Source organism: Ceratotherium simum, chromosome 18, assembly GCF_057802395.1.
Source record: "Ceratotherium simum simum isolate JZ-2026a chromosome 18, ASM5780239v1, whole genome shotgun sequence".
Classification (NCBI taxonomy): Eukaryota; Metazoa; Chordata; class Mammalia; order Perissodactyla; family Rhinocerotidae; genus Ceratotherium; species Ceratotherium simum.
Window position 1 is genome coordinate 29,271,601 of NC_141917.1, and position 27,932 is coordinate 29,299,532.

The 27,932-nt window shown below is 38.5% G+C and overlaps 1 protein-coding gene across 2 annotated transcripts; it reads left to right on the forward strand.

Annotated features, from left to right (window-relative positions):
* Positions 1-27,202, forward strand: IL7R (interleukin 7 receptor). 2 transcript variants are annotated; one of them, XM_004422726.3, is made up of 8 exons: positions 1-160; positions 3,951-4,089; positions 14,053-14,210; positions 18,655-18,812; positions 20,880-21,045; positions 22,093-22,186; positions 23,125-23,200; positions 23,615-27,202. In XM_004422726.3, exons 1-8 carry the CDS (start codon positions 79-81, stop codon positions 24,116-24,118), a joined length of 1,377 nt encoding a protein of 458 aa, XP_004422783.1. In that variant the 5' UTR covers positions 1-78; the 3' UTR covers positions 24,119-27,202. The 2 variants fall into 2 exon arrangements, with proteins under 2 accessions (XP_004422783.1, XP_087299305.1); XM_087443179.1 differs by lacking the exons at positions 22,093-22,186; positions 23,615-27,202 and having other exon boundaries at positions 23,125-23,204.
* Positions 27,203-27,932: the final 730 nt, after the last annotated feature.

The following is a 27,932-nucleotide window of genomic DNA, read 5'->3' on the forward strand; positions in this document are numbered from 1 at the left end:
CTCTCACTCTCTCTCTCTCTCTCATTCATTCCTACCATAGGCTCACACGCCTGCTCTCTTCTCTCTTTCTCTCTCAGAATGACAATTCTAAGTATAGCTTTTGGTACGGTTTTCTATTTACTTCAAGTCGTTTCTGGAGAAAGTGGCTATGCACAGAATGGTGAGTCATTTCTAACTTTTCTTTAGGATTTCATATTATCTCTAGCATATGCTTCATGTTGCTCAGATCCTTAACAGACCTGAGCTGGGCACTGGGTTGGAATGCAGTTTGAGAAATTACTATGTATTCAGTCATTTTGTACGTTCTAACCACAAGAACAAGGAGCTTGGGGGCAATACTGTAGGTGGTTTATAAAATCTTAGAGTTGTTAAGAAGGAATGCATTTGACTCTCCAAATGTGGGTCTTAACATTGGTCAATGCCTCTGCTCTTACAAAAAGAACACCTTTATAGATGCAACGAGTGTGCTGTTGGAGAATCTCCAAGGTAATTTTACCTTGTTAAGAAGTCAAGCTAGATTTGTTTTGTTTAGCTTTTTAGGAGTTTCCAAAAGCATAACTTTCTTGATAAAATAATGTCTAGAAACAATAGCTTTGCTTGCGCTTACTGTTGCTATATCCCTAACACCTAAAAGAGTATATAGAACATAGTAGACATTCAACAAATATTTGAAAATTTCTTCAAAATATGTTAGTTTTGATAGACTCATGTGAGATTCTTACTGACTGAATAGAGAAAGATTGGAGTTGTCTCATTGAAATGTTTGCCTCCAACAAATTTACTATCATGTAATAATTCTCTTTGGGTTCACTGAAGTACGTAGTAGCTAGAAGCAGATGCTGCCTACTTAGTAACTATATTGTAACTACGACAAAACCGGACACATATGTGAAGCAGCAGCAGGAGCCACTGGAAACTTGGATCATCAATTTGTTCCTGGAAATTAAACTCTTTCACTTTAAGAGTTAAAAAGCGTTTTCCTATCAAACGCAGCAGCTGAATGACTCAGCTTAGATATTTTAAGTCATGTAATTACTAAGGATGGAAATCCCTAGAATATTTTTATTAAGGGAATTGTCAGAGGGTTGACATTTTTCACAGTGTGACCATGTATGAATCACTTTGTGGCAGATCATCATTATTCCATGGTAAATGTTGCCTTGTGTTTGCACAGATAGATGCTTGGTAGGTAACACATAAATTTTACTTTTTGGAGTATAATATATTCCCTCTATTTCTCCCTGGTGGCTATACTATTTTTAAAAGAAATAAGAATTGTAATTGAAAGCTGAGTTTTCACTTTAACTTTTTAAATTTCAGATTTTTTTTTTTGGAGATTTTTAACCACCCATCTACGTGATCAAAATACTTCCCAGTTGGGGTGTAAAATATTCAGCTGCTGTTTGTTGAAAGATGAGTTAGTTCTCTGATGACCACAAGGGTGATCAAGAGAAGAAAGAGATACTTTTAAAAAATCCAAACCATTTATACTTTTATTCAACTAATTTCTTTTGGTAGGAAGACTTCTAAACCACATTGCCTTTTCTATAATACATATTATAAAAAAATTAAATTTTTACCGAAAAATATGCTTAGATAGTGGGCATTTAAAGAATAATAGGTTAACTCACTGTCCAAAAGCTCTATGTCATTTCAAATCCATAGTAATAATAACACCTTTGACATAGAACTCTTTGTCAAATGAGCCCCCAAAATTTCGTGTATCATCTCAGAATTAGAATTCTTATTTTAGCTTTTCATTACTTATTTCTCAAAAAAAAATGATAATAGTCATAACTATTCCTTATTGAGTTCTTACTGTGTTCTAAGCTAAGTCTTTGTATATATTTGTTTAGTCATTCCTCATAATAACATGAATTTACATATCAGAACGTAGAGGCTTAGCGAGGTTGAGTAACCTGATGAAAGACCACAGCTACAAAGTAGAATAACCAGGATTTAAACCCACATCTGTCCATCTCTGGTGCCGGAGGTCTTAACCACTGTGTATATTATTCTTAACTAAGAATTGTTCAGCTTAGATCACTCTCTTTGTAAAATGCCTTGCAATTTTGCAAATTGTTGAGGGGAATTTTTCTTGGTTGCAAAGCAACTTTACTCAGTAACATCTGCTAAAGAGCCAGTGAGCTGCTTCTCAAAACATAGCAACCTTAATTGTATGACCAGTGCTTTGCGTATTGTACGAGAGTAAACAGCAAACACGCTTTGCCAGACTGGATAGCTTTGGGCAGTGGGGGTGGTTTGTCCTACTGATGACCAGCATCTGCTAGACGGTGCTCTCTCTGGCTTACGTTGTATGTTGAAGAATTTTGGAGACAAAGCTGATCCATGAATGTCTGAATTCAAATAGTAATGTAGGTTCTCTTACATGGGATTGGTGGAAGTTCCAAAGAAGAGAAAACATCAAAACAGCATGAAGACTGCCATGTCAGGAAAGGCTAAAACCACCCAGAACCATTCCATTGAGAAAGGTGCCAGCAACTAGAAGATGAGATCTGAGTCTGTAAGATTAGGAATGAACATGCATTGAAATGTGAGCCCTAAATGATGGACTGCCCCTCATTTTTTAAAACTGTCATCAGGAAGAGGGCCATACCCTGCTGAAATCACATAAGGAGTCTTTGCTGGCAGTAGAATTGTATAAGCTGGATGGAGTCCAGGAATGGTCAGAAAGAGCAGTGCTCAGAGCTCTTATCTAGATGTGGCTTTTCAAGATTCGTTGCTTTGACTGAACCGACCTGTCACTCAACTGGTTGGTCCACTCAGAACCAGCTTTACTAACTTTCCCATAGACCTACTGGGTTATTTAAGTAAAGAGGGTGCTGTTTGTACATCTCATGGCCTTTGGGACATTCAAATGGTGTTTGATTTTCTTATCATCTGTATACTATTTAAAGCCCTAGAAGATTAATTTTGAGTATCTGTGGACCTGGAAGCAGTCATAGGCTCACACTTGACAACTCTGAGAAGGGCTTTGGTTGCCATGGATTTTCTCATGTCCCAGACAGAAGATATTTGCTGACAGATTTTTCTGTATTAAATACAAAATGTCAATTTAATCTTAGGATCCTCAACCAGCTTAAGAAATTGAATGCTATCTGTGACAGACTGTACTTTCCAAAAGTGGCTGCAAAAAAATTCTGGTTCCCTACAACTTCTAGAATTTTGCCAGTGTCTGTAAGATATAATATCCAAAGAAGAAGGATCTATAAGAACAGAAGCAGTATCTATAAGATTCGCAGGAAGGTCCACCAGATGTTAGTTCTGTCAGATCTAATGTTTTCTAATCACTTTTGCCTCAGTTAGCAGCTTAAGACAAGTTGCCTTAAGTAAATATTCAGACAATGGAGATAATCAATGGCACTTTTAGTTGGGACCCCTATTTAGGCAAGGGAAAGCTACCCCTTAAAAAAGTGAACTTCTAACTGTAAGATAGCTATTATCTTCCTTCATTAAAAAAAAAAATACTTGGGAGGGAACAAATGAGGATTAGATAAAGTCAAAGTTCAGATTAGGTAACATATGAGTAATGGAGATATAGTATCTCATTTGAAATGTACCAACTAACAGAAGAAATTCCCATTTAAATAAAGGAAAGAGTGTGTTCATTGTCTCATTCTTGATCTCTGATGCACTAACCCAATGGTAGAAATAGAAATATCTGGAGGTTATTTATTGAATGTGATGAAATTATTTTTTCTATTAGAAAACTTTGTGCTCATTAGGTTTTATTTTCTGTTGTTGGTTTTTGTTTTGGTTATTTTGAAACTTGTTTCTAGTCTTTGCCCTTGGGCTTTCCTTCTTTAGATAAACTATAATCACTCCTTCACGTCTGCTACAAAAGGCTGCCATTTCATTAATGTCACTTCAGATTTCAAAAGGATGCACTTATTTGCTTCATTAAAAGCAACAGATTTGTTCCTCCTCAGGAGACTTTGAAGATGCAGAACTGGATGACTACTCATTCTCATGCTACAGCCAGTTGGAAGTGGATGGATCCCAGCACTTGCTAAGCTGTGCTTTTGAGGACCCAGATGTCAACAGCACCAATCTGGAATTTGAAATATGGTGAGTAATGATGGCTTCAGTGGGTGCTTAGAAATCCTCTGTCTTTCTTTTCATGTGCTACGCAGCAATGGCTGCAAAGGAAGGAAGGTAAAATCTAATTATCAAATATTAAAATCGAATGAATTCCAAAAACTTCCTGAAACTCCTTGTCCTACACCAACAGACTCAAGGAAAATACTCTCATGGGATCATCTTTCAGGCCTGCTGCTTCAGCCAAATGATAGTACAGATCTTGGAGATCCCACATCTCTCTTGACTTCATAGTACAATTTAAATGCTGGTTCTCCCAGGATGCTCTTGCCAAAAAATCTCTTTGCCCAACATGAGACAGCTTAGTGTCTTTAAGCTGCACTTTGGAGCACAATTGCCTGGTTTCTAATTCCAATACTAGCACTTACTAGCTCTTTAACCTAGAGCAAGTTATGTAACTTAGCTATGCCTCAATTTCTTCACCTTTTAAATGACATATACTATCTCATAGTAAAATTGTGATGCTTAAATAGTTTAATACATGTAAAGCACTTAGAAGAAACAACCAGTGTGTAATGAGTAATGAAAAAGAGGCATTAAATAAAAAATCTATGTCTACAGACCAATCTTCTACCATCTTGACACAACTTAACTTTGGATGATGCTCCCAATATCAATTTGCCAAAAAGCCACAGGAAAAAATTGGCTCTTGGTTTCATGAGGCCTCTGAGAAAAGGCAAAGAAAAAGAGAAAGTCTCTGTCTGGTTTTAAAGTTTGATAAAGAGCTCAGAGAGCTTTATCTTCTCCCTCCTCCACAAATCATCTCTTGTTGCTGAGGGTCACTCTCCCTAGTGACTTGAAAAAATACTCAAACGTGAAATTCTGACTTGGGACTATCTCCCAATTCATATCAGATGACCTTGTTTTAGTTATTTTCTTTGTAAGGAAAGTGAGTCAAGGTCCACCACACATAAGAGAGGGCTTCTTAAATTCCATGGACGCTTAGCCAATCCCCCACAATATATAATCTAGACAGTCCATGAATTCCATGTCTTACATTAATTTACAGAAGCTTCCTGCATCTGTTCATGTAGTGCTTCCTGCTGCAGTCATTGGATAAACAAATATGGTCTTTGACTTGAATTGCGTAGTATGTTCTTAGTCTGCCTCTGTTAGTTCACTTCTATAACACACTTTCCAGGAATAAATGTTGAGAGAACAGGAACCTACAATGTCTGGAATCTATGCTGCATATAGACTGTTTGGCTAAAAGAGCCAAACAACTCATTCAGAGGATGTGCTCATTTTTGTGGGCAAATCCCCCTCCCAAACAGAGGTTTGCCTTTGGTTTCTCCAACTAGCTGGTTGGAGGACTGCAGAGTTCCTCGTGGTTTCTCTCGGGGAGGCCAAGGCTGACCTTTCTGTACACTTTCACTCACGCAGTATTTGACCATTTCCTTGTCCACTTGAACAAACTTGCCCACCTCCTTTCACAAGCCTCTTGTTTTTTCCTGTCAAAGTTTAATTTGTCCAGAGCCTCCACTTGGGTTTTTCAATTGGATTCAGATATTTCCATTGCAAAGAGATTGTCTTACAACATGTTTTCAGTGTGAACAACAAATATAAACTCCTCAGTAGGTTAAGGTGCTTCTGGAGAGCAACTGTTTTCATAAATGTATCTGTACCGTGAGGGGGGATTGGTGGAACTCTTAGGTTCACAGCAGGCAATGTATCTCAATTTAAACTCACTTTTATAGAGTACTGTATTTGCTGGTTAGGTTGAGTTTCTTTTCTACAATAAAACTGGCTTTATTGGAGTTTTTTTCTGTTAATATAAATTTATAAAGAAGAAACTGGAAATCACTGAAAATTGTGCATTCTGCTGAAATTCTTACACAAGTGGGATTATTGATAGAAACCAGATGCTGTCTCCTATACCGGGGGCATCTTTCTAGATGTATTTCCTACCTGCCTGATCTGGCTGCCAGTCTTCCAGGCTTAGAAACCAAGTTAGTTAGTGTTCAATGAGCAGATCCATCTCTCAGGGATGGACTTGGGTTAGCCAAAATCACAGAGTTGGATTACCAGCATGCCAAATGACTACTTCACATTGACAGATGCAACTATCATAGAGGCCCGAATATTCGTACATGGCTCAGGACCTACAGGAGTTGGTGTCTGTGTGAAGAGACAGCGAGGGCCAGTGGGTTGCATATCAATATAAATCCATTCTTACTAGTGTATTTGAAAATTTTTCATTCACCAGAACTCTAACCAGCTCTCAAGTACCTGGAGCGACAAAGCAGAGGTGCTGGAAACAGGCGCGTAGGTTGGAATCCCAATAGCGACACTTAGCTAGCTCTGTGACCCGGGGAGTTATTTAAGCTCTCTGATCTTAACAGCTGCCCTGCATTGGGGTACAAGGATTAGTGACTGGCTTACGGTCAGTGCTTGTAAATGGTACTTAATTCTCTCAGCGTAATCCGATTTTCACTAAAAATGCGATCAAAGTTTGTTCCGTTAATATAGAAGCACAACAAAGGAAATCTGTTGATTTTTAAGACTAGAGTTATTTGGTTCAGGTCGCAAAGTGGTTAAATTTTCTTTTTTAATTAGTTGCTATCATTTAAAAATCTGGGTATTACTTTAAAAAAACTCAGATTTGATAATATGGAGCCCATACAGCAAAAAGTAGCCGGAACAGAATTCTGACTGCTTCTACAGATGAGGCAGTAAATTTCTGTGCTAAGGGGAGGCTCACTTCTCTCATTTATATTACCTGCATAGACACCATAGACACTTGAACTTGGGACCCGGCTTTTTAGGTGTTTGCATAATTTTCGTAGTCAGAAGGCAATCATATTTCCTTTATTTCCACATTCTTGGGGGCACCACAGTCACTCCCATGAACCGCCTACAGATACCACTTCAAATATGTCGCTTTTTGTTTTCATCAATTACCACCGTCGTCACAGGCTGCACCCTGACAAATTGTCCTCATATTCTAGGCTTAACTAGCAATATCTGTCAAGTGTCAATTTAGTCCTTTTTCAGTAAACCATACCAACTTTCAAAGTTGTTCAATATTTTTGAGCTAGATTCTGCCTTTCAGGGCCAACTGAGAAATAAAAGCTATAGTTTGTTTTTAATATTTCCATGTCAATATCTGTTTGCACCAATGAAAGAAATGCATTTATCACAGAAGACTGCCGGAGATTTGGGAAGGTGGAGGTGGGAAGAAGAAGCAGATGGGATGGTCCCCAGCAGTCTCACCCTATTTTCAGCGCAAGGGGATTTGTGTGATTGGCTTAGAGTTGATGTCCCCCGGGAAGGTCCTACATGGCCAAATGTGTTAGCCTATAGTACTACTTGGATATTTGCAGTGTTCTTTTCTCTCCGCCCAAAATATCCTAGAACAGCTCTATCCAACAGAAATACAATGTGATCCAAACATGTGAGCTACATATGTAATTTAAAATTTTCTAATAGTCACATTTTAAAAAAGAAATAAGCGAAATTAATTTTAATAATATGTTTTACTTAATATATTTAAAATATTATTTCAGCATGTAATCAGTATAAACAAAAATAATAATATTTTGCATTCCTTTTCTCATACTAAATCATCAAAATCTGGCGCATATTTCACATTGAGATCACATCTCAATTTGGACTGGCCATATTTCAAGTGTGCAATAACCACATGTGGGGTAGTGGCTGTTGTGTTGGACAGTGTAGTTCTAGAACATTCCTAACCCTAGCAATACATAGCTAGCAACCAAGTAAATTGTTTTAATTTAATTAAGTGAATTGAAATGAATTGGATTGAATTGAGTTGAACTACTCACGGGGGGACACTAAGTTTCCTCCAGTCACCTGAAGCCAGGGTTGGTGGCCAGAAGCAAGGTTATTCTGGGCCACAGGTTTATCTTAGTCTCCTGGCATGACTTCTTCTCCACATAGGGCAACTCGTGGAGTTCAGAATCTTTAAAAGGATGCCCAGGCTCATAAGACAGTCATATGGTCATCCTTCATTGTTTGCTGCTCATTAATCTCATTCCCTGAAAAGTTAGAATGAACCAAGAATAACATTTTAGATTCTTCTTAAACTTCCAGTAGTACCAAGAACTCACTACACATTAAGGATCTATAATCAAATATTCCACAGATGCTTTACTTACAAATATATTCTAAACTCAGTGATTGAACTAAAAGCCATTATCTAATTTCTCCACATCACATGTTTACCTAAAATTTAGAAATGGGACCATGCCCCAATTCTCCTCTTGTATCTTTATTCAACAAATCATGACAATGTTGCCATCTTCAAACCTGTCCATCTGACAGTCTTCCCAAGTTTGTTCCCTGGTATCCGTCTAGCTTACCTTAAAATTTGCTTTTTATTTTTACTCTACCCCAAGTGGGAAAACCCATCTAATTCAACAAGGGACACAACCCTCTAGAAACTCCAACACACACACACACACACACACACACACTCAAAGTCATAACAATTGCATGCTCCAAAAGATAACAGTTAATGAAAAAGCTATTTTGGGGGAATAATTTTAAGGAATGTCCCACAAATAATAAATATATTTAGCCAATTAATAAACAAATTTTCTTCGCCAATCTCTAGTTTTTCATGACTGCAGGAGCTTAACCAGTAACTCAAAGACCACAACACCCCCAAGGTGGGAGAGTCTGCACCTAAATTTGAGGCATTCTCAGATTATAACCCCATGCCCACCTCACCTCAAGACACACCAATATGTTCTCTGTTTGGAGTCCAGGAACAACCCTCAAAAGGTTTCACTTGAGCACATACAGAGAAGAGTGTACGCACATCCAATTCAACAAAGAAAACCAACAAACATTCTGGGTTGTAGGTAGTAAAGGACCTTTTTAGAACATTCTCCTTATGATTTTTTAAAAAAATATCTGGTTAATGAGAAGAATTCTTTTCATGTAAGCAAATTTTAGAGATACCTTTTTCTGCCATTATCTATAATAATAGATATTTTCCATTATTTCAATCTCTCAGTGCTTTTTGTGTCATTACTCCCAAAGTTAGTAAGATATTTTCTTCTAAATATTTTATAGTTTTAGCCTTTATATTTAGGTCTATAATCCATATCTAATTAATTTTTTGAGAGATTGAAGTTCATATGTTTCATACATTTGCTCAGTTGTTCCAGGACAATTTGCTAAAATGATTTTTCACTTCCCATTGAACTGATTGGGTGCGTATATTTAAAGTCAATTAAACTTATATGTATGAGTCTATTTCTGAACTCTTTATAATTTCTCTTTTTAAAAATTGAATTTTACACTTCATTTTTTTTGGCAGACTACATCATGTTCACCACCCAAAGACTAATTACCATCTGTCATCGAACACGTGTGCCCTATTACCCCTTTCACTCTCCTCCCTTCCTGCTCCCCCTCTGGTGACCACCAATCTACTTTCTGTCTCTATGTGTCTGTTATTGTTGTTGTTGTTTTTATCTTCTACTTATGAGTGAAATCACGCAGTGTTTGGTTTTATCCATCTGACTTATTTCGCTTAGCATAATACACTCAAGGTCCATCCATGTTGTCGCAAATGGCAAGATCTCATCTTTTTTATGGTTGAGTAGTATTCCATTGTGTGTGTGTGTGTGTGTGTGTGTGTGTGTGTGTGTATATATACGTATATATATATATATATATATACCACATCTTCTTTATCCATTCATCCGTTGATGGGCACTTACGTTGTTTCCAAGTCTCACTGTTGTGAATGATGCTGCAATGAACGTAGGGGTACAAATATCTTTTCAAATTCGTGTTTTTGTGTTCTTTGGATAAATACCAAGAAGTGGAATAGCTGGATCATGTGGTAGTTCTATTCCTAATTTTTTGAGGAATCCATACTGTTTTCTATACTGTCTGCATTCATTTACATTCCCTATTGATCAACTTATCTATCCTTATACCAATGCTAAACTGTCCTGATTACCACAGCTTTACAGTGAGTTTGAAATCAAGTGCTGAGTCCTTGACATTTGTTCTACTTTTTCAATGTTGTTTTGGCTATTCTGAGTTCTTTATATTCTACACAAATTTTAGAATCAGGTTGTCAATTTCTTTTAAATCCTACTGAGATTTTGATTAATATTATATAGACTAATTTGGGGAAATTTTCATCTTTTCCCTACTGAATTTGCTAATCCATGAATGTAGCTCTCTATTTATTTAGATCTCTTTTAATAGCTCTCAGGAATGCTTTGTAATTTCCATTGCAAAGGCCTTGAACATCTTTTATTAATTTTAGTTCTAATCATTTTATGTTTTTATCACTATCATTAATGGAGCTGTTGTTTTTAAAATTAATTTTCCAACTGTTTGATACTAGCCTGTGGATATATAATAGACTTTTGTACACTGACCTTGATAAATTCACTTTATTATTTCCTGTAATTGTATTGGAGAATCTTTATAATCTTCTATGTAAACAAAATTGTTGTCTGCAAATAAAGGAAATCTCTTTTTATTTCTTTCCAGTCTGCTGCCTTTTATTTGTTTCTCTTGCCTTAGGGGCTGACTAGAACCTCTAGTACACTGCTGAATAGAAATGGTGAAAGTGAATATCCCTGTCTTGTCCTTATCTTAGAGGAAATGTGTTCACAATTTCACCATTAAGTATGATATTAACCACTGATTTTTTGTAAATATCCTTTATCAGGCTTAGGAAGTGTCCTTCTATTAACTGTCTGCTGAGAATTTTTTATCATAAATGGATGTTGAATTTTGTCAAATGCTTTATCTACATCACTTGAGATAATCAGATTGCTTATCTTTTGTTCTGTTAATATGATGAATTATATTGATTGATCTTTGATTGTTGAACCAACCTTAATTTCCTGGGATGTATTCTACTTTGTCATTATGTGTTAACATCAATGTGTTAATATTTTCTTGAGGAACTTTGCATATGAGTTCTAGAGGGACATTTATCTGTAAATCTCTTTTCTGTGATATTTTTGCCAGCTTTTCATACCAGGGTTGAGCTAAATTCATAAAATAAGTTGGGAAGGGTCCATTTCTCCTCTATTTTCTGGAAGAATTTGTGTAGGACTGGCACTATTTCTTACATATTTGATAGAGTTCACCAACCATCTGGGCATAGAGTTTTCTTTGTAGGGAAGTTTATTAATAATAAATTTAATTTCTTTGAAAGAAATAGAACTATTGAGATCAATTTCTTCGTTATTTTCACTTTTGGTCATTATCTCTTTTTAGGGATTGTTCTAAGGGTTACAATATTTAATCTTATCAGAGTTTACCTAGAGTTAATATTGTAATATTTCATGTAAAATATAAGAAACTTGCAATGATATAGTTCCTTATATCTTATCATATCTTATCCTTTGCACTATTGCTATCATATATTTTACATCTACATACCTTACAAATGCCACAATAACATTATAATATTTACTTGAAGTATCACTTATCTTTAAAGAATTTAAGAAGAAATATATATTGTCTTTTATATTCATCAAAGTATGCCCTTTCTGGTACCCCTAATTCTTTCCTGTAGATCTGAAATTCCATCTGGTATCATTTTCCTTTGGTCTAAAGAATTTCCTAAAACAAATGATCTCTTACTTTATCTGGATATATCTTTACCCTGCCTTCATTATTGAAGAATATTTTGTGCATATGAGAATTCATGGTGGATATCTTTTGTTTTCTCTTTCAGTGTCTTAAAGATTCTATTCCAGTGTCTTCTGGCTCTCATAGTTTCTGATGAAAAGTGATATTTTTCTCTGGATGCTTTCAAGATTTTCTATTTGCTTTTTTTTTTCACCCATTTGACTATGATGTGTTTAGGTTTTATGATATGGTTTTCTTTGGGTTTATCCTGGTTGGATTTGCTGAGTTTCTTAAACCCAAAAGTTGATATTTTTTCCACATTTGGGAAATTTCGAGCCATAATTTTTTAAAATATTTTTTTCAATCTAATTTTTTCTCTCTTCTTGTTCTGGAACTCTAATTACATATTTATTCATCCCCTTGATGTTGTCCTACAGGTCACCAAGACTTTCTGTTATTTTAGATTGAATAATTTCTATTGATCTATCTTCAAGTTCACTGACCCTTTCTTCTGCCATCTTCAATCTGCTGTTAAGCACATCCCTTACATTCAGTACATTTAAAAAAGAATTTAGATTTTTACTTATCAGTTATAATATTTTCATTTTATTCTCTTTTATAGTTTCCACTCATCCATTAAGATTAAATATCTGTTCAATAATTATTATGATATTTTTTGTTTAGCGCTTGAACATATTTGCAAAAGCTGCTTTAAAGTCCTTTTCTGTTAGTTCCAACATCTGGGTCATCTTAGAGTTAATTTCCATTGACTGCTTTTTGTCTTGACCATGAGTCACATTTTTCTTTTTTGGTTATTTGTAGTAGCTTATGAATACAGAGAGGACACTATTGATAATGGGGTTTTTTTGGGATTCTGTTAACTTCCCCTGGCAAGTGTTAATTTTAGCTCTTGTTACTCAGTTGCCTTGGCTGGACTAATCTCCAAATTCTCTTTTATTTTTAGGCAGCATCTAAAATCTCTGCTTAGTTCTTTCTAGAACCTTCTAGCTACCGTTATCCCACGGTTTCCTTGGAGTCTCCTCCATACCTACACAATAAGGCAACATATACATAATAACTTGAACAGAGTTTATATGCAGACTTGGTGTCTCCCTCTCTATAGGTTCCTCATTTCTAGGCTTTTTCCCCTTAAAAATATCCAGCCACTCAGGCAGTTCAAAACTCTGTCCTCTAACTTCTCAAGGTAATAAAACTATGGCTTTCTGTTTGATTCTAGATGGCTATCATAGTGTGACCTGAGGAGTGACATCAGACAAAAAATAAAAACAGGGATCTCATCCACCCTTTTTTAAACTATGAGATTCCCTCTAGTTTCTGCCTGCTTTTGGTTACTCTCCAATGCTTTTTTTTTTTTTTTTTTTACTGAGTATTTATTTATTTATTTTTTAAATTTTATTTATTTATTTATTTTTTAAATATTTTGTTTATTGCAGTAACATTGGTTTACAACATTGTATAAATTTCAGGTGTACATCATTATACTTCTATTTCTGCATGGATTACATCATGTTTTCATGTTGTGATGTAACCCAATGTTTTTAAATAGGATTTTCAAAAATACCTTGTCCAAAGTTTATAGTAGTTATATATTAGAGGGTTAATGTGATATAAGCTACTCTGCCATTACTGGAACCAAAACTTATACTTTTTTTTTAAATAGGAATTTTTTAAAAGAGTACGGTTTGAAGCTTTTGATGTTAGTTGCATAGTAGGCACGATTCTCTCTTCCTCAGTTTCCTGAAAGCCTTACAATAATTGGGAAGTGACAGAATTCAATTCCTAGAGCATTGCTATTGCATGTTAAGCTAGTGAGCATGGAGAGAATGGTTGATTTTAAAGTCTGTTGGTGAGTTAAAAGTGGAAGCACAGTCAAAATTACCTATGGAAAACTCCTAAATTACCCATTAAATATATATGGTTTTTTGTATATAATTCTTTAGACTATTTTATCATTTCCTTTAACCCTTTTTTGGTCAATGTTTCCTTACAGACTTTGTTTCTTCAGTTCATTCCTGCAGGATATCAAATAAAAAGTGAAATATTTGTTTTTCAAGGATCAATTATTTAAAAAATAGAAATTTTCCATTATTTTCGTGAACATGCTTTGATTATTTCTGGTTCAATTGCATCTAATGTCTGAGTAAATCATCACTGATTGTAATGGCAGCAAAAGCTATGTTATTTTAATTTTTTCTCTCGAACATACAACTACTCGCTCACATACCTATGGACAGAGTTGGAGTCGCACCACTGAAACATACACATGATGCCATTCCCTATGCATGGAAAGTCCTACATGAATTAAGACAGATTCTCTTTTTGCTTCTACAGTGGGGCCCTTTTGGAGGTAAACTGCCTGAATTTTAGTAAACTGCAAGAGACGTACTTTGTCAAGACAAAGAAATTCTTACTGATTGGAGACAGCAAAATCTGTGTGAAGCTTGGAGGAAAGCACATAACTTGCAGAAAAATGAACATAGTCAAGAGAGGTAAGAAGTTGGATATGGGGCTATGGTTGCCATTTTTTTTGGATATCTGAAGACACTGATTGTGTCTGGACTTCCTGTACGTTAAAAGTAGACAAATCATAAAAACTATTTGCAATAGAGAACAGCAAATTCTCTAATACAAATTTTTTAAAAGAAATGAAAGTTTTGAAGCTTATGCTATTAATTCCTACTGTGAGAGAATTCTGAGAGTTTTCAAACTCAGCTATGAAAGAGGGTGACTGGCACCTAGAGATTTCAGGAAGAGTTAATCTAGAGAAAGCATCTAACTGGAGCTGGGCCTCCTGACATCCACCATATATGTCATTTTCTTCCTTCCTTACCTTCTCCTGAATTCCTTGTAGTCTTCTCCCCATATACTTACCATAATCTCAGTGTGTTTAGCTAAATTATCAAGTTATTTTAAAAAGTAAATAGGCCTTCTGTATTAGTCAGAGTTCTCCAGAAGAAACAGAACCAATAGGAGATAGATATATATCCTATATATATATTTATATGAGAAAGATGTTTATTTTAAGGTATTGGCTTACGTGATGGTGGGGGCTGGCAAGTCTGAAATCTGTAGGGCAAGACAGAAGGCTAGAAATTCAGGTAGGGGAAGATATTGCAATCTTGATCCAAATTCCGCCAGGCAGTCTGGAAACTCAAGCAGTGTTTCTGTATTGCATTCTTGAGACAGAATTGCTTCTTCATTAGGGAATCTCAGTCTTTGCTTTTAGGCCTTCATCTGATTGGATGAAGCCCACCACATTATGGAGGGTAATCTGTTTCACTCAATGTCTACTGATTTAAATGTTCTCCATATCTTTAAAAAAATACTTCTAGACTGGTGTTTGACCAAACAACTGGGCACCATAGCCTAGCCAAGTTGACACATGAAATTACCATCACACTTTCCTGAGAGACTGCTTATTGAGGAGTGACGCATAGCTTAATCTGATTTGACCTAGAATATAGTATTAAACTTTGCCAAAAAAAAGATAATAATTATATTTCAAATAAAATTATAATTTGAATTGCTAAACTCATCTGCATGTTTTCTTTAGCTCTATATATTATACATACATATAATAACATGAATCAGTGAATCCACTCAATTATCTGGCTTTAAGTCAATATTAATTACCAATTCACCATTTGGTTACCAAGCAAGTAAATCAAAGCAATCAGAAAGATTGGGAATATAGACACAAAAGATTTTTTCCATTGCTTCAGATTTATGACCTTGAGATGAAAAAAGTTCTTTTTCAAAACCTCAGAGATACTCTGATGTAGGAGAATGTCTAAGCCAATTATGATATATCAGTGCAAAGGAATAATAACTATACTACTATATAATTATAATACATATAAATACAGTATATATATATATAACATATATATATACAAATAATACTTTGTATTTATTCTACCTATGGAGATTTACAAGTGAAACAATATATATAGAGGAAAAACTGTTCAAAGTGATTGAAGAAATACATTCGTTTGCTGGTTTTACATACTATGGCTCTGTCTCTCCTTATTCTCACCGCCCCCCCCCCACTCTTCACCCTCCAGAAAGAAATTAAAGGTAAGAAAGTAATACTCATTAGAGACAACATAGAGAACTTGGAATCTAATCTTAGCTTTGTTTCGCTAAGATGATAAAATAAATAGTAAAACAGAAGTTCCATACGTCAGCAATTATCTTCTAAAAAAGCAGAGGTAGTGGAAAAGAGACATTAGACACAGCCAGTGTGAGTGCTGTCTAGAGCAGGGATGGAGACAGCAGGGTATTTCTATGTATGGGACACAAGCAGGTCATTTGGAGACTAGGCTGTTATGGATGGATGTTCAGTTTGTGCACAAGGGCACTAGATCTAAATGTTCACCATGTATATTGCAAGTATATATTCACTCTCTGAGAGCAGGCAGAGAGGGCAGAGATTCTCAGTCCTCTGACAGAGTCCTGGAGCATCAGGGGAGAGCCTCTTCTTACAGAAACCCATACCAGCACAGAGGCCTGAATGCATTTTAGAGAATGAGCATGTGAACGCTCATGGCATAACCATAGGCTCCACGTGGCACCCTGCCCCACCTGAATCCCCAGATCGCACATGCGCAGTGCTCTTACAGGCCCACGTTCTGTACCACCCAGCAGACTGCAAACCTGAGATGCCTCATCTGAGGGGCAAGGGGGAGAGTCAGGACGTGCACATTGCTGGTAGCCTGGGCCCCTCTGATAGGGGAGGAGTGAGTCCCTTGGAGATTTAGAAAGCACCCCTGGCCAAGCAGGATGAAGTGGTAGAGGCGTGTCTCACGGGAGCATCTTATTCTTGTTCCTAAGGTGACATTTCCCCAATAGAGCTATCATTCAATTGAATTTAAACTGGATGCTCCTGATTGAACCCCAGAGCTAGAGCTCACCTGCAACCACCTTCCCCCTCACTCACTTCCCATTAGGAGTGGGCCCCCCAATAAGGCAGGCAGGGCAGCTTCCTGCCTTCCCACTTTTCTTGGCAGGGTAAATCTATATAATTATTCAGGTCGTGCAAGAATAAATTAACTTTTTAACATGTTGCTTGTGGCATGAGCACCTTTTTCTAATGTGCTCAAAGACACCATGTGGGCTGGAGGCAGACCTGCTTGGAGAGAGCTTGGACAAGCCAGCGTGGGATAACGGAGTAGAGAAACAAAAGTTAAATCAAGGGTCAGAATCAGCCAGAACTGGATTTAAATGCTGTTAAAGATTCTACAGGGGCCTGAACTTAAGTTAATCAGCCTCTCTGAGACCCATTCCCTCATCAGTATAGTGGTGATAAGTGATCGTTGATGGAAGAAGTGTAAGTAAAGCACTTGGCGTTTAGTAGGTGTATAATCAATGTTAGTCTGTTCTTTCCTTAATTGTCCCATTATTAAGTGTTCTTGGGAGACGGGGACGGGCCAGGGATTCCGTGTCAGAGGTCTTGTTGAGAATGTAAATCTTAATTATTTCCTTGAATGAAGGGTAAGAACTGGCTTGGCAGGTGTAAGAGGGTTGACAATAACCTCTGTTGGTCTGTTGCTCTACACCCACTCCTTTTTCTCCTGCTTCCCTTTAGGGCATCTTCCCTTTTCACAGTGCAGCTAAGAGTAAGAAAGGATAAACTTCCCCTTTTACAAGACATCCAAGGATAATGAGCTTCCTCTTTTTCAGTACCTCTGGGGCAACGCCAGAGAAACTTAGGCAGTCACCACTATAAGCGTGATTACAGTAAGTGGGTCAAACTCCACCACACAAGTTGATTTTCCTGGGTTGGCAAGTCAGTCTTAAAGCCCAGCTCTAGCCTAGAATCCAGCTCGGTCTACTGAGTGAAAGTTTGATGAACACACACTCTCTCGTTAATAATAGGTTTAGTTTAGATTTTGAACTACATGATCCCCCACCTCTGTCTGAGATCAGCCATGCAAAAAAGTGGCTGCCCCATCCCTAGACAACTAACTTCCCAGTCTCCGATGAAAGAGCAGGTAAGAGGCCAAGACAGGGAAGCCCCCAGTTAATGGTGGGGAGGCAGCCTGACATACATGACTTTTTAGGAATTTGATATTTTTCTCAGGGTTAGTTCTGCCCGAAATAATACCTCTCCAACGATAATAATCTCCCTCCAACAGCATTTCATATATGGTGCCTGTGATCCTACAGCAACTTTGAGAGACAGGCAAGCAGAAGGAAGAGGCCAGAGAGGAGTTTCCAGCTAATGCAAACGAGACTGAAGGAGGGAGCAGCATGAGGTCACGCTGCAAGTTATGAGCCAGCGCCAGCATGCAGATCCTCAGTTTCTATATAGCTGAGATGAGGTGCAAAGCTCCCAGCTTATAACCTGACTGTATTGGAATAATGAAGACTCAAAGTTTAAATATTCCTGCTTTGGGGCTAATTAGTAACAAGTTCTCCAGGAATCGAAAGGCAAAGAGAATGAGTTTTGGTATATAATTAGCACTAGCTGCTATAAGAAATAAGCCCTAAAAATATATATATCTCAAACAACAGAAGTTTATTTCTTGCTCACATAAGAGCGAAAATAGGTTTTTCTAACCTGTGGCTGGTGCTCCTCCAAGCAAGATCCGGGGGTTCTTCATCCCGTGGGTTCACTATCTTCAATATACGACTCCAGGTGGTGGAAGGGGCAATAAGCATGGAGTAACATATGCAGGGTTTCTGGGCCAGAATGGGCAGCGGAGCACATCACTTCGACCCACATTGCTCGCAAGGCCACACCAAAATGCAAGGGAGGCTGGGAAATGTAGTCTGGCTTTGAACCAGGAAGAAGAAGAAATGATTTTCTAGACTGTTAGCCAGTTACTGATACAGAAAAGAAATGTGATTTTCAGAGTAGATGAAATGTAAAGATTATAATTATCTCCTTGACTGCTCTATAGACTGACCCCATTTCTTTTACCTTTCCAGTTAAACCTGAGGCTCCTTTTGACATAAGAGTTATCTATCGTGAGGAAGCAAATGACTTTGTGGTGACATTTAATACATCGCACTTGCAAAAGAAGTATGTGAAAGATTTAATGCATGAGGTAGCCTACCGCCAGGAAAAAAATGAAAATGATTGGATGGTATGTAGATCAATTACATTTATACATTATGAAATGTATAAAGATATATATAATTAATAAATAAATCATATATAAGTTAAAAATATATCATATGTAAAACTATAAAAAAAAATTTCTTAATGCTACATATTTTATTGTTCTAGAGGTACATTTACCCAGCAAGGGCCCCTAGCAATTTTGGGTTCAAAATGTACCTTTTACTGAAAGAAGCTCCCCAAAGTGTAAAAGCTTCAGGCCCCATGAAACCTGGATCTTCCTTGGCCCGTTCCTGTTCTAGCTCTGATTTTCTTTTCTTGCTCTGTTTTTTGTCTTTATAATGTTTCTAAATTAGGCTGTTGAACTACCAATATAGACGGAGACTAAATCAATCCTATTTATTTGGGGGTTACAAAAAGTATCACATTTAGCACAACTTTCACAGCAAATCAGGCAGAAAACATCACCAAGGCACAGCCACAATTTGGTTTATGGGAGTTGTGGGAGCAGCATGAAGTAAAAGAGGAGAGGAGGTAAAATATTTTTCTTTTTTTTTTTTTTTAAGCCTGAGTTCCTAATTCTTGCAGTAAAAACTCAAGTTTCACCTTCATATTCTGAAGGGTTATTTAGACTCTTCATGATTTACCCTGCAGTTGGAGTGGTCTGGCTGTCTCTGCAATCTGTTCCGGCGAGGAAGTGGGAGAAAAGTAGAAGGTCCCAGGTTCTCAGCTTCCTCTGATCCCACTGGCTTCACTTTCATCCTTTTTGTACGACATGGACAGAAAACAGATGGTGGCTTTTCTTTCTCAAGACAAAAACGTCCCTACTTATCCATACTATTCTTGTTCCTCTGGCCAGGATCAGACTTGTTTGTTTGCACTATGCTGCCACGTGCTACTTACATAAGTGCAATGCCTGCCCCAAACCACCTTCTCCCCCTTCTATCCTCGCCCCGCCCCCCACATACACACAAAGTGGGTGACCTTGATTCCGTCCTCTTCCAGTCTTCATTTGAAAATTGCATTGATGGAAAAGCAACTACAGTGGAGAAAGGAGAGATTTTGAACAAATGGTGCCAGGACAATTGGTTAACTGTTTGGAAATAAAATAAGTTAAATGCCTAAGTCCTTCCATAGAACAATAAAATAAAAGATGATTTAAGGAAATTATGTAAATGAGAAACTCTAGAAAAGCTAGAAAAAATATAGGTAAATGTTTCTATAATCTTGAGATGAAGAACATTCTAAGCGTAAAAGCTATAAAAGAAAGCAAAAGATTGATACATGTGACTGCATAAAAAGAAAGCCTTATAAATGTCAGCGCACACAATAATCAAAATTGTAAATCACATTAAAAATTAGGATTAAGTTGCCATGCATACAACTGACAGATGTTTAATATCCTTAATATATAAAGAGGTCTTATAAATCACTAAGAAAAAGACAAATATAACAATAGAAAAATTAGCAAGAAATTTGAGAATGTTTCACAAAATAAAAAATATGTAAATTCAATAAATATATGAAAACTAACTAGAAATCAAATAAATATAAAAGCAAATAACAGTAAAATAACAGTTTTACCTATCAAATTGATAGATTGCTTCTTTTCTTAAGGAGAAGACACAGTACTAGAGAGAATGTCATCTCTATTTTGCTATTCACAATGTACAATGGTATCTTTCTGGAGGGAAGTGATTTTTGCTCACTAACCTGATCAACCTCTGTCATCTTCCCTTGGGATACTAAAGGGAAGAGAAAGAAAATGAAGAGAGGGAAGTGTGGAAAAGAAGGTGGGATCCTGGGAATGATTAATATCCTTCCACAGTGAGAGATCCCAAGTCACCTGAATAAGGACCCATTGTACCACTGCCCCCCTTGACCATTTGTGGTATCATTTATGAACTTACAGACCTTGCCTCAAATTCTGCTACTGACCCCTCCACGTCAGAGCTCCTTCTTGTAACAAATGTGAGAGGGCTTTGATAGGAAGCACATATGACTAAAAATACTCAACTTGAAATGACTTGGGAGGTCTGGGCACCACCTCTTTTTCCATCCTAAAAATGTACTGGCACTTTTTGCTCTTTAGCATGTGAATTTATCCAGTACAAAGCTGACACTCCTACAGAGAAAGCTACAACCTGATGCGATGTATGAGATTAAAGTCCGATCCATCCCTAACACCAACTACTTTGAAGGCATCTGGAGTGAATGGAGTCCAAGTTTCCACTTCAGGACTCCGGAGACCACCATCGGTGAGAAGTGATTATAGAGTCTTCCCTCCCCTCATTGTGATTTGCATGTTAAAGTGTGTGAGTGATGGGATGGGATGCATTCAGGGTGGTATGGCCATAGACACGGTGCAGTCTATACAGAAACTGATATATAATAATATACACCTGAAATTACACAATGTTATAAACCAATATGACCTCAGTAAAATAATTTTTAAAAAATGTGTGCGAGTGAGAGTGAGAGCTACAGAGATGACTGACTCCCCTACGGGCATTCCTACACTTTCTTTGGAGAAGGACCTGCCATCTTTGCCCCTTTTGTGAAGAACAGGGAAGTGGTGGGAGTAGTCCTTAGTCGCTGATCAATGATGTAAGCCATCTAGACTCTACTGCCTTGGGTGCTCCTGGGAGCTGATAATAATTCTAAACAAAATCCCCACCGACTACCTCCAGTTTACCAATTTAGACTGGGATCCCAATGGCTGGTATCTAAGGTCCCTCTGGAGAAGACCTTTGTTGATGGCAGATGGGCAGACAGATGTGGCTCTCCCGTACCCCCTTTTCCAGAATAATAAAGATATCCTGGGGGTCTAGGAAGTAAGAATGGCCAGAAGAGCCAAAGAACATGGCTCAGGCAGGCCCCTGTGGACCCTAAGCATCCCACATATACCTTCCCTTTGGGGGTTGAGGGGAACTGTTCCTCCATACCAGCCTCCCATCCTCGCCCTAGAAATTGCTGAGACTGTAGGGTAGAACATTTGTCTCATCTCCCCCCTGCTCAGTTTCTTTCTCTTGGTAATGGGAGCTGGGAAGGGGATGCTGGTATCTTTAATGCTAGGTCATTTTAACATTTCAAGTGACAGATATTCTGGACCTAGTCACCTAAGTTAGTGCCACTTACTGAAGCCAAAATCCCCCCATAAAGCTAGTACATCATCCTGTTCACTGAAGAACAGCTTTCAAGAAAGAATAAACGGGCCCAAGTTACTCAATACACTCAAAAGTCATGAAAGTCTTCCTCACTGCATGTTTAGTGATTGCTAACCAAGATCTATCCTTGCATTCCAGGGGAGATGGATCCTGTTTTACTAATTATCAGCATTGTGAGTTTCTTCTCTGTGGCTCTGATGGTCATTTTGGCCTGCGTGTTATGGAAAAAAAGGTGAATTTCTTTAAATAATCAGATAGTGGTTATGTGGGATTCCAGACAGTCAGAGCTCTAACCCTATTTGTTGACAAGAAAACTACAAAGGGGAATAAGGCATTTCAGGAGTTATGGTGCCCAATATCCTTCCTTATCTTCAGGCACTGGTGAATTTCCATAGTTAATTTCATGAGAGGTGAAAATACATGAACTAGACATAGGGCAAACCCTCCCCCCAAACCTTTCTTCCAAAGTCTCCTAAATGAGTAGGAGCCTTGCCTCCAGAATGCAGCTGAGGCACCCATGGAAAATGCAGAATGTACTTGAAGTCTTGACTTTCAGCACACAAATTCATGGGAATTTTGCTTTCTATCCCATGATATGTCCATGTTTGTCTCATCATAAAATGATGTTTTAGACACATACTAGTCAAGTTATTAATGTACCAGGAAGATGCCATCAGCAAAGGGCCACATATCCCCTGGATACTCGAGTTTGCAAAGTACCACCTTAAAGCAATTTCCCTGGGTAACTTAAAAAATATTTCTCATTTCCATCAAAATTAGACCAGAGGAGTTGCTGCCAATAAAGAGAAAGAATAAGATGACAACACCAATATAGGGAATAGATGAGCAGGTCAAATTTTGGTTTCATAGCTAGACCATTGCCAAGCCTCATTGTTCCTTTTCTCCAGGGCTCTTTCCCAGAGGTGTATCCTTGTGTCTTGTTCACAGAGTAGATCACTGACAACGATCTCATGCCGAACTCCTCCATGGATTGATAGGACACTGAGGCTCAGAGAAAGCAAGTCATTTGTCCAAGGTCATTCACCTAGTTGTGGCATAGCCAAAACTAGAAATCTGCTCTTCTGATTCCTGACTCAGAATATGTGGAAAGCTCTGTTGTGCCTGCTCCCTGTGCTATTTGTTTCATCTATCAATGCCCTCTTATTTCAGAATTAAGCCTATTGTATGGCCCAGTCTCCCTGATCATAAGAAGACTCTGGAACAACTGTGCAAGAAACCAAAAAAGGTGAGTGATTCTACTGCTTCTGCCACTATGTTGGAGGCATCCCAGTAGCCAAGAATGATGTTGCAGGATAAAGAATGATTGAACCTCAAGTTTTGGTCTTTTGTGCATCCCATAATTAGGATCCCTCCTAAGATCTCAGCTGCAGGTCCCCAGAGGTAGGAAACTAAAATTAGATACAAGTCTCAGAATTTCCCAGGCTTCCGCAGTGCTGGAGGGCACAGCCAGTGGTTACTTCAGGCCCTGATGTGTCACATCACCTCCAGAGGCAAAGAGTCAACTAGAACATGTGGGTTATTCTCTAATGTTTCCTGGTAAACCCCTATCAGAAAGTTCTTTAGATGTTTTCCTGAACAGAACATTTGGTGGTGTGTCTCTCTGGTGCAATCTTAATGCCTCCTCTCTTTTTTGGTTCAGAATTTGAATGTGAGTTTCAATCCTGAAAGTTTCCTGGACTGCCAGATTCATAAGGTGGATGGCATCCAAGCTAAAGATGAAGCAGAAGGCTTTCTGCAATACACCTTTCCTCCACAACTAGATGATTCTGAAAAGCAGAGGCTTGGAGGGGGTGTGCAGGGCCACAACTGGCCATCCCAGCATGAAGTCATCACCCCAAAAACTTTCAGAGGAGATTCACCCCTCGGATGCCTGGCTGGGAATGTCAGTGTGTGCGACGCCCCTGTTCTCGCCTCCTCCAGGTCCCCAGACTGCAGGGAAGGTGGCGAGAATGGGCCTCAGGTGTACCAGGGCCTGCTGCTTGGCACTGGAACTACAAACAGCACGCTGCCCCCTTCATTTCCTTTCCAGTCGGGAATCCTGACGTTGAATCCTGCTGTCCAGGGACAGCCCCTCCTCACTTCCTTGGGATCAAGTCAAGAAGAGGCATACGTCACCATGTCCAGCTTCTACCAAAACCAGTGAATTATAAGAAACCCAGGACTAGAACCATTGTGACCAACAAAAGGTGACTGAGCTCCTAGTCTCCCTCGCAGCACAAAGAAGACAAAATTAAGGCAACCCCTCTACACAATCTACAGGACTCTGAAACATCGCTTTGACCACTCTTCCCTGCTTCAATGGCGTTTGGCATGAGGCAGGAGCATTCTGCTTCAGGCAACCCAAATGATTGAATTATTTCAGAAAAAAAAAGCAGGAAACAGTGAAAGAAAGGATGGAGGAAAGGATGGAGGAGTAAGGAAGGCAGGAAAGGAGCAAAGGATGAAGAAGGAAGGGAGAACAAGAATAATAGATGCCGTTCTTAGGACTTACTCTGTATCCAGTGCTGTGCTAAGTGCTCTGCACATCTTGTCTCGCCTCATCCTCACAATAATCCTGGGAGGTGGGTGCAATTATTTTATTATTCTCTTTGTTATCAATGATAAAATGGAGGCTTAAAGTAACTTGTCCGTGTTTCCCACTCAGCGAGAGGTGGTACCCAGATTTGATGCCCAGGAGTCTAACTGCAGCCTCCTCCAAACCACGTGCCTTCCTCTTAACTAGGGACTATCCCATTCTTGAGCGCCAAACCTCACTCATAAGAGGGTGACTATGTAATTTAACTGTCCAAACTGGGTCAATTTTGAAAGTGAAAGGGAAAGTTATAAATAATCCCTCCAGGGCAACAAGCGTAAACTGGGAGTGTCCCAGACAAATGGGGACATATGGTTACCCGAACTAAGAAGGCTATGACAAAGAAAGTGGGGGAGAAATGGTCTCATGAAATGTGAGGCACGATGGCCAGCCATGTCTACAAAAAGAGAAGAGGGCAAGAAAAAGCCAGAAAGCCCATTTAATTTCATTTTTATGAAAAAGTGTTCAAGCTGGGATAAACTAGAAGCCCAGAATTTCTATTGTTAGTTACTGAGAGCGCGATCCTACTCCCACTACTCCACTCAGCCACATCCATCTATGATAGGCGTACCTGTAGCTGACTCTGGCATTTGAGCAATGGTCGGGGAATAACCCTTCTGTGTGTGTAAAGACTGCCCCACCCTGCATTCATCCACAACTGTCCGTAGTTCTACAGCCATGGATGTTGCCACAAACTTCAGGAAGAAGACACGGAAGCACATATAGTGAGTGAACCGACTGTGGCCATGTTCTCGAAGATACAGAGAAGAAATGTATTATGAATATTTGACATGTGTCCTCTTGCATTTCTTGGTCTAGATGAATTTCTAATGACTATCTCAAATCAGGTCAAGGCAGCTGAGTGGTCTCAGCTCGGGGGAGTGTAGCCAACCCCTCTCCTACAGACCCCCAGACCCTGGTGTACCCAGAACCAGGCAGAGCAGAGGCAGGACGGGGAAGTAATGAAGGACATAGGGGTTTGTTTGCAGTCTGTCATTGTTGTTTACATTTTGCATTTTTTTCTTTGTTCTGTTCTTAATTTGTTTAGGGGGAGGGCTAAGTGTTTTTAATTTTTTAGTCTTCTTATTTGTTTTGGTCTGTGATGTCTGTGGAGCGAGTTTTAAATAGTGAACTAATGGATCTTATCTGTTGGCTTAGAGGCCTAATAATAATCACACCATTTTGTTCTTCCTTTGGGTGTTGTACTTTCCAAGTCCTTTCCTCTGAATCAGTGGTAATGAATATATTCCTATAATCCTTTAGATTTCTTAGTGCTTTTGTCATTTTCAAAGCACTTCCATAAGCATTATCCCTTGCATTTCTTTGACAAGTATTTATGGAAAGCCTGCTATGTGCCAACAACAGTGTTAGGCACAGGGTATCTAAAACAAGCAAGGTTGGGACTCTGCCCTCATAAAGCAAAAAATTGAACGAAAATGGCAGGTTTGTAAACAGATGGTTGTAATAACACAAAATACTATAATGGATGCATGTTCGAAGTGCCCTGTTGGAGACAGTCAGAGAAAAATGCCACAAAAGTGATATACATCTGCATGGAGGAAAAGTAGAATCTGCCTGGTGTGTAAGTAGCAGAAGACATTTTCCACACAGGTGAGCATATGTTCTTTAGCTTTTTTAGAAATGGGAGCCAAGTCTCAAAGAGGAGATCATCACAGGAAACCTCATGCCCATCCTAGCTCTCTAGTACCTTATTCACAGATGTCCTATGAAGTATTTATTATTAGTATTTTTGGCTTATGGGAAAATTGGGACATGGAGAAGATGGGTCAGTTACTCAACCTTACATATTAGGTCAGGACTGGAAGCCATAAATTTGTATCCCTGATATAAATAGATAACCTCTTGAAGAAATGAGGAAATAAGTCTAGAGGAAGATCAAGGTCTCTCCAGCTCTAAAATCCTCTGTTCCAATGTTGTTCGGCACGGGTTATCATGTGAATTTAGTGTGTGAACGTCTGTCTGTTACTGGAGGCATTTAAAATTAGTGTACCATACTGTCATAATCATAACTGCTGCTAATGCTTGATTATATACTCAGAGACAATGTATAATGTAAGATTACAAATTTGTTCTCATCAACCCCCTTTTGTATTTCACTAAGAAAGAAAAACTCCTGGTCAGAGACAATGCATAAATCAGAGATGTAAATGGATAGTTCTATATAGCACGAAAAGAAAGGAAAACTGATAAATAGGTGGCTAATTTGGTCAATTAACCGTGTCTGGATCTAGGGGAACCTGGCTTATTTGATTGATTTTCTACCAGACTTCGCCTCTCCCTTAATTCTGATTTCCATGGAAATTTGCTTCAGAAAAGCCAAGCATGGGCTGTTTCAGAGTGCAGAATTGTGTTTTGAAAGCATTTATGGCGGGGCTGCAAGGCTTGGAACTGACCAGGGAGAGGATGAGAATACGCGGTTGGACAGCTGGAACGATGCAGATCAGGTGACGTTTCTGCCAGCTCAGTGGATTTTCTTTGGGGTTATTCTTAAAAATATCCATCACTACACTGATAGTCTCTGATTGAACTGTGTACTCTTCACCTGCATTACAAACATTTTGCGGAGCTGCTAAGTATACAAGTATTCAATGTGTGTTAAACATCTTGTATTTAATTAAATGCTATGGAACTCTCTGTGACTGTACTTGTCTTCTGTGAGAAATATGGATAGAAGGATTCTCAGAATGGGCCAAAGTTCTCCTCAGTCACTGGAAACATTCTGGGGTCATTTGCTGTCCTTTTATGGGCTTGGATTTTCAGAGGAAACTTTTTTCATCAATTAATTAATTAATTTGCAAATTAATAGTGATTTGTTGAGGATCTGCTTTGCATGACTTTGCACTGTGCTGGGCACTGGGGTTACAGAGATGAGATGGGATGTTCCCAGCTCACAATCACGTCGGGACAAAGACACGGAGGAACGGTTACGATGTCATGCCATTACTTTAAGTCAAAACGTCAGTCACAATTCTTAGCTTTAAGCAATAGAAACCAGTTTTGACTAATATGAGCAGAAAAGGAATTTATTCAAGGCTATTAAAGGGCTCACAGAATATCTGGGAGGGTCCAAGAACCAAACTTGGAGGCCACAGAGCCACCTCCTGTCTCTACCACTGGTACCTCCAGAATCTGAAAACAGCTGCCTCCACTGCCACCACCAGCCCCAGAGCAGACTCGGCAGCAGCGTCTAGCAGTTTCACATCACCAGCTGCTGGTTTAAAGGCAGAGCTGGAGCCTGTAGTTGATAGCAACTATCCCTAGCCCATGTGCCTAGGCCCCAGCAATGGGAAGCAGAGAGGAGAATAGCTGTTGTTTTCATCTTAGGGAGAGGCAGGCTCTGGCTCATAGAGTGGGCCTTTCCCCA

Coding starts and splice junctions, on each gene's coding strand:
- IL7R (XM_004422726.3), top strand. CDS start 79: ATGACAATTCTAAGTATAGCTTTTGGTACGGTTTTCTATTTACTTCAA. Junction 161..3,950: donor AAGTGGCTATGCACAGAATG/GTGAGTCATTTC, acceptor GTTCCTCCTCAG/GAGACTTTGAAGATGCAGAA. Junction 22,187..23,124: donor TGCGTGTTATGGAAAAAAAG/GTGAATTTCTTT, acceptor CTCTTATTTCAG/AATTAAGCCTATTGTATGGC.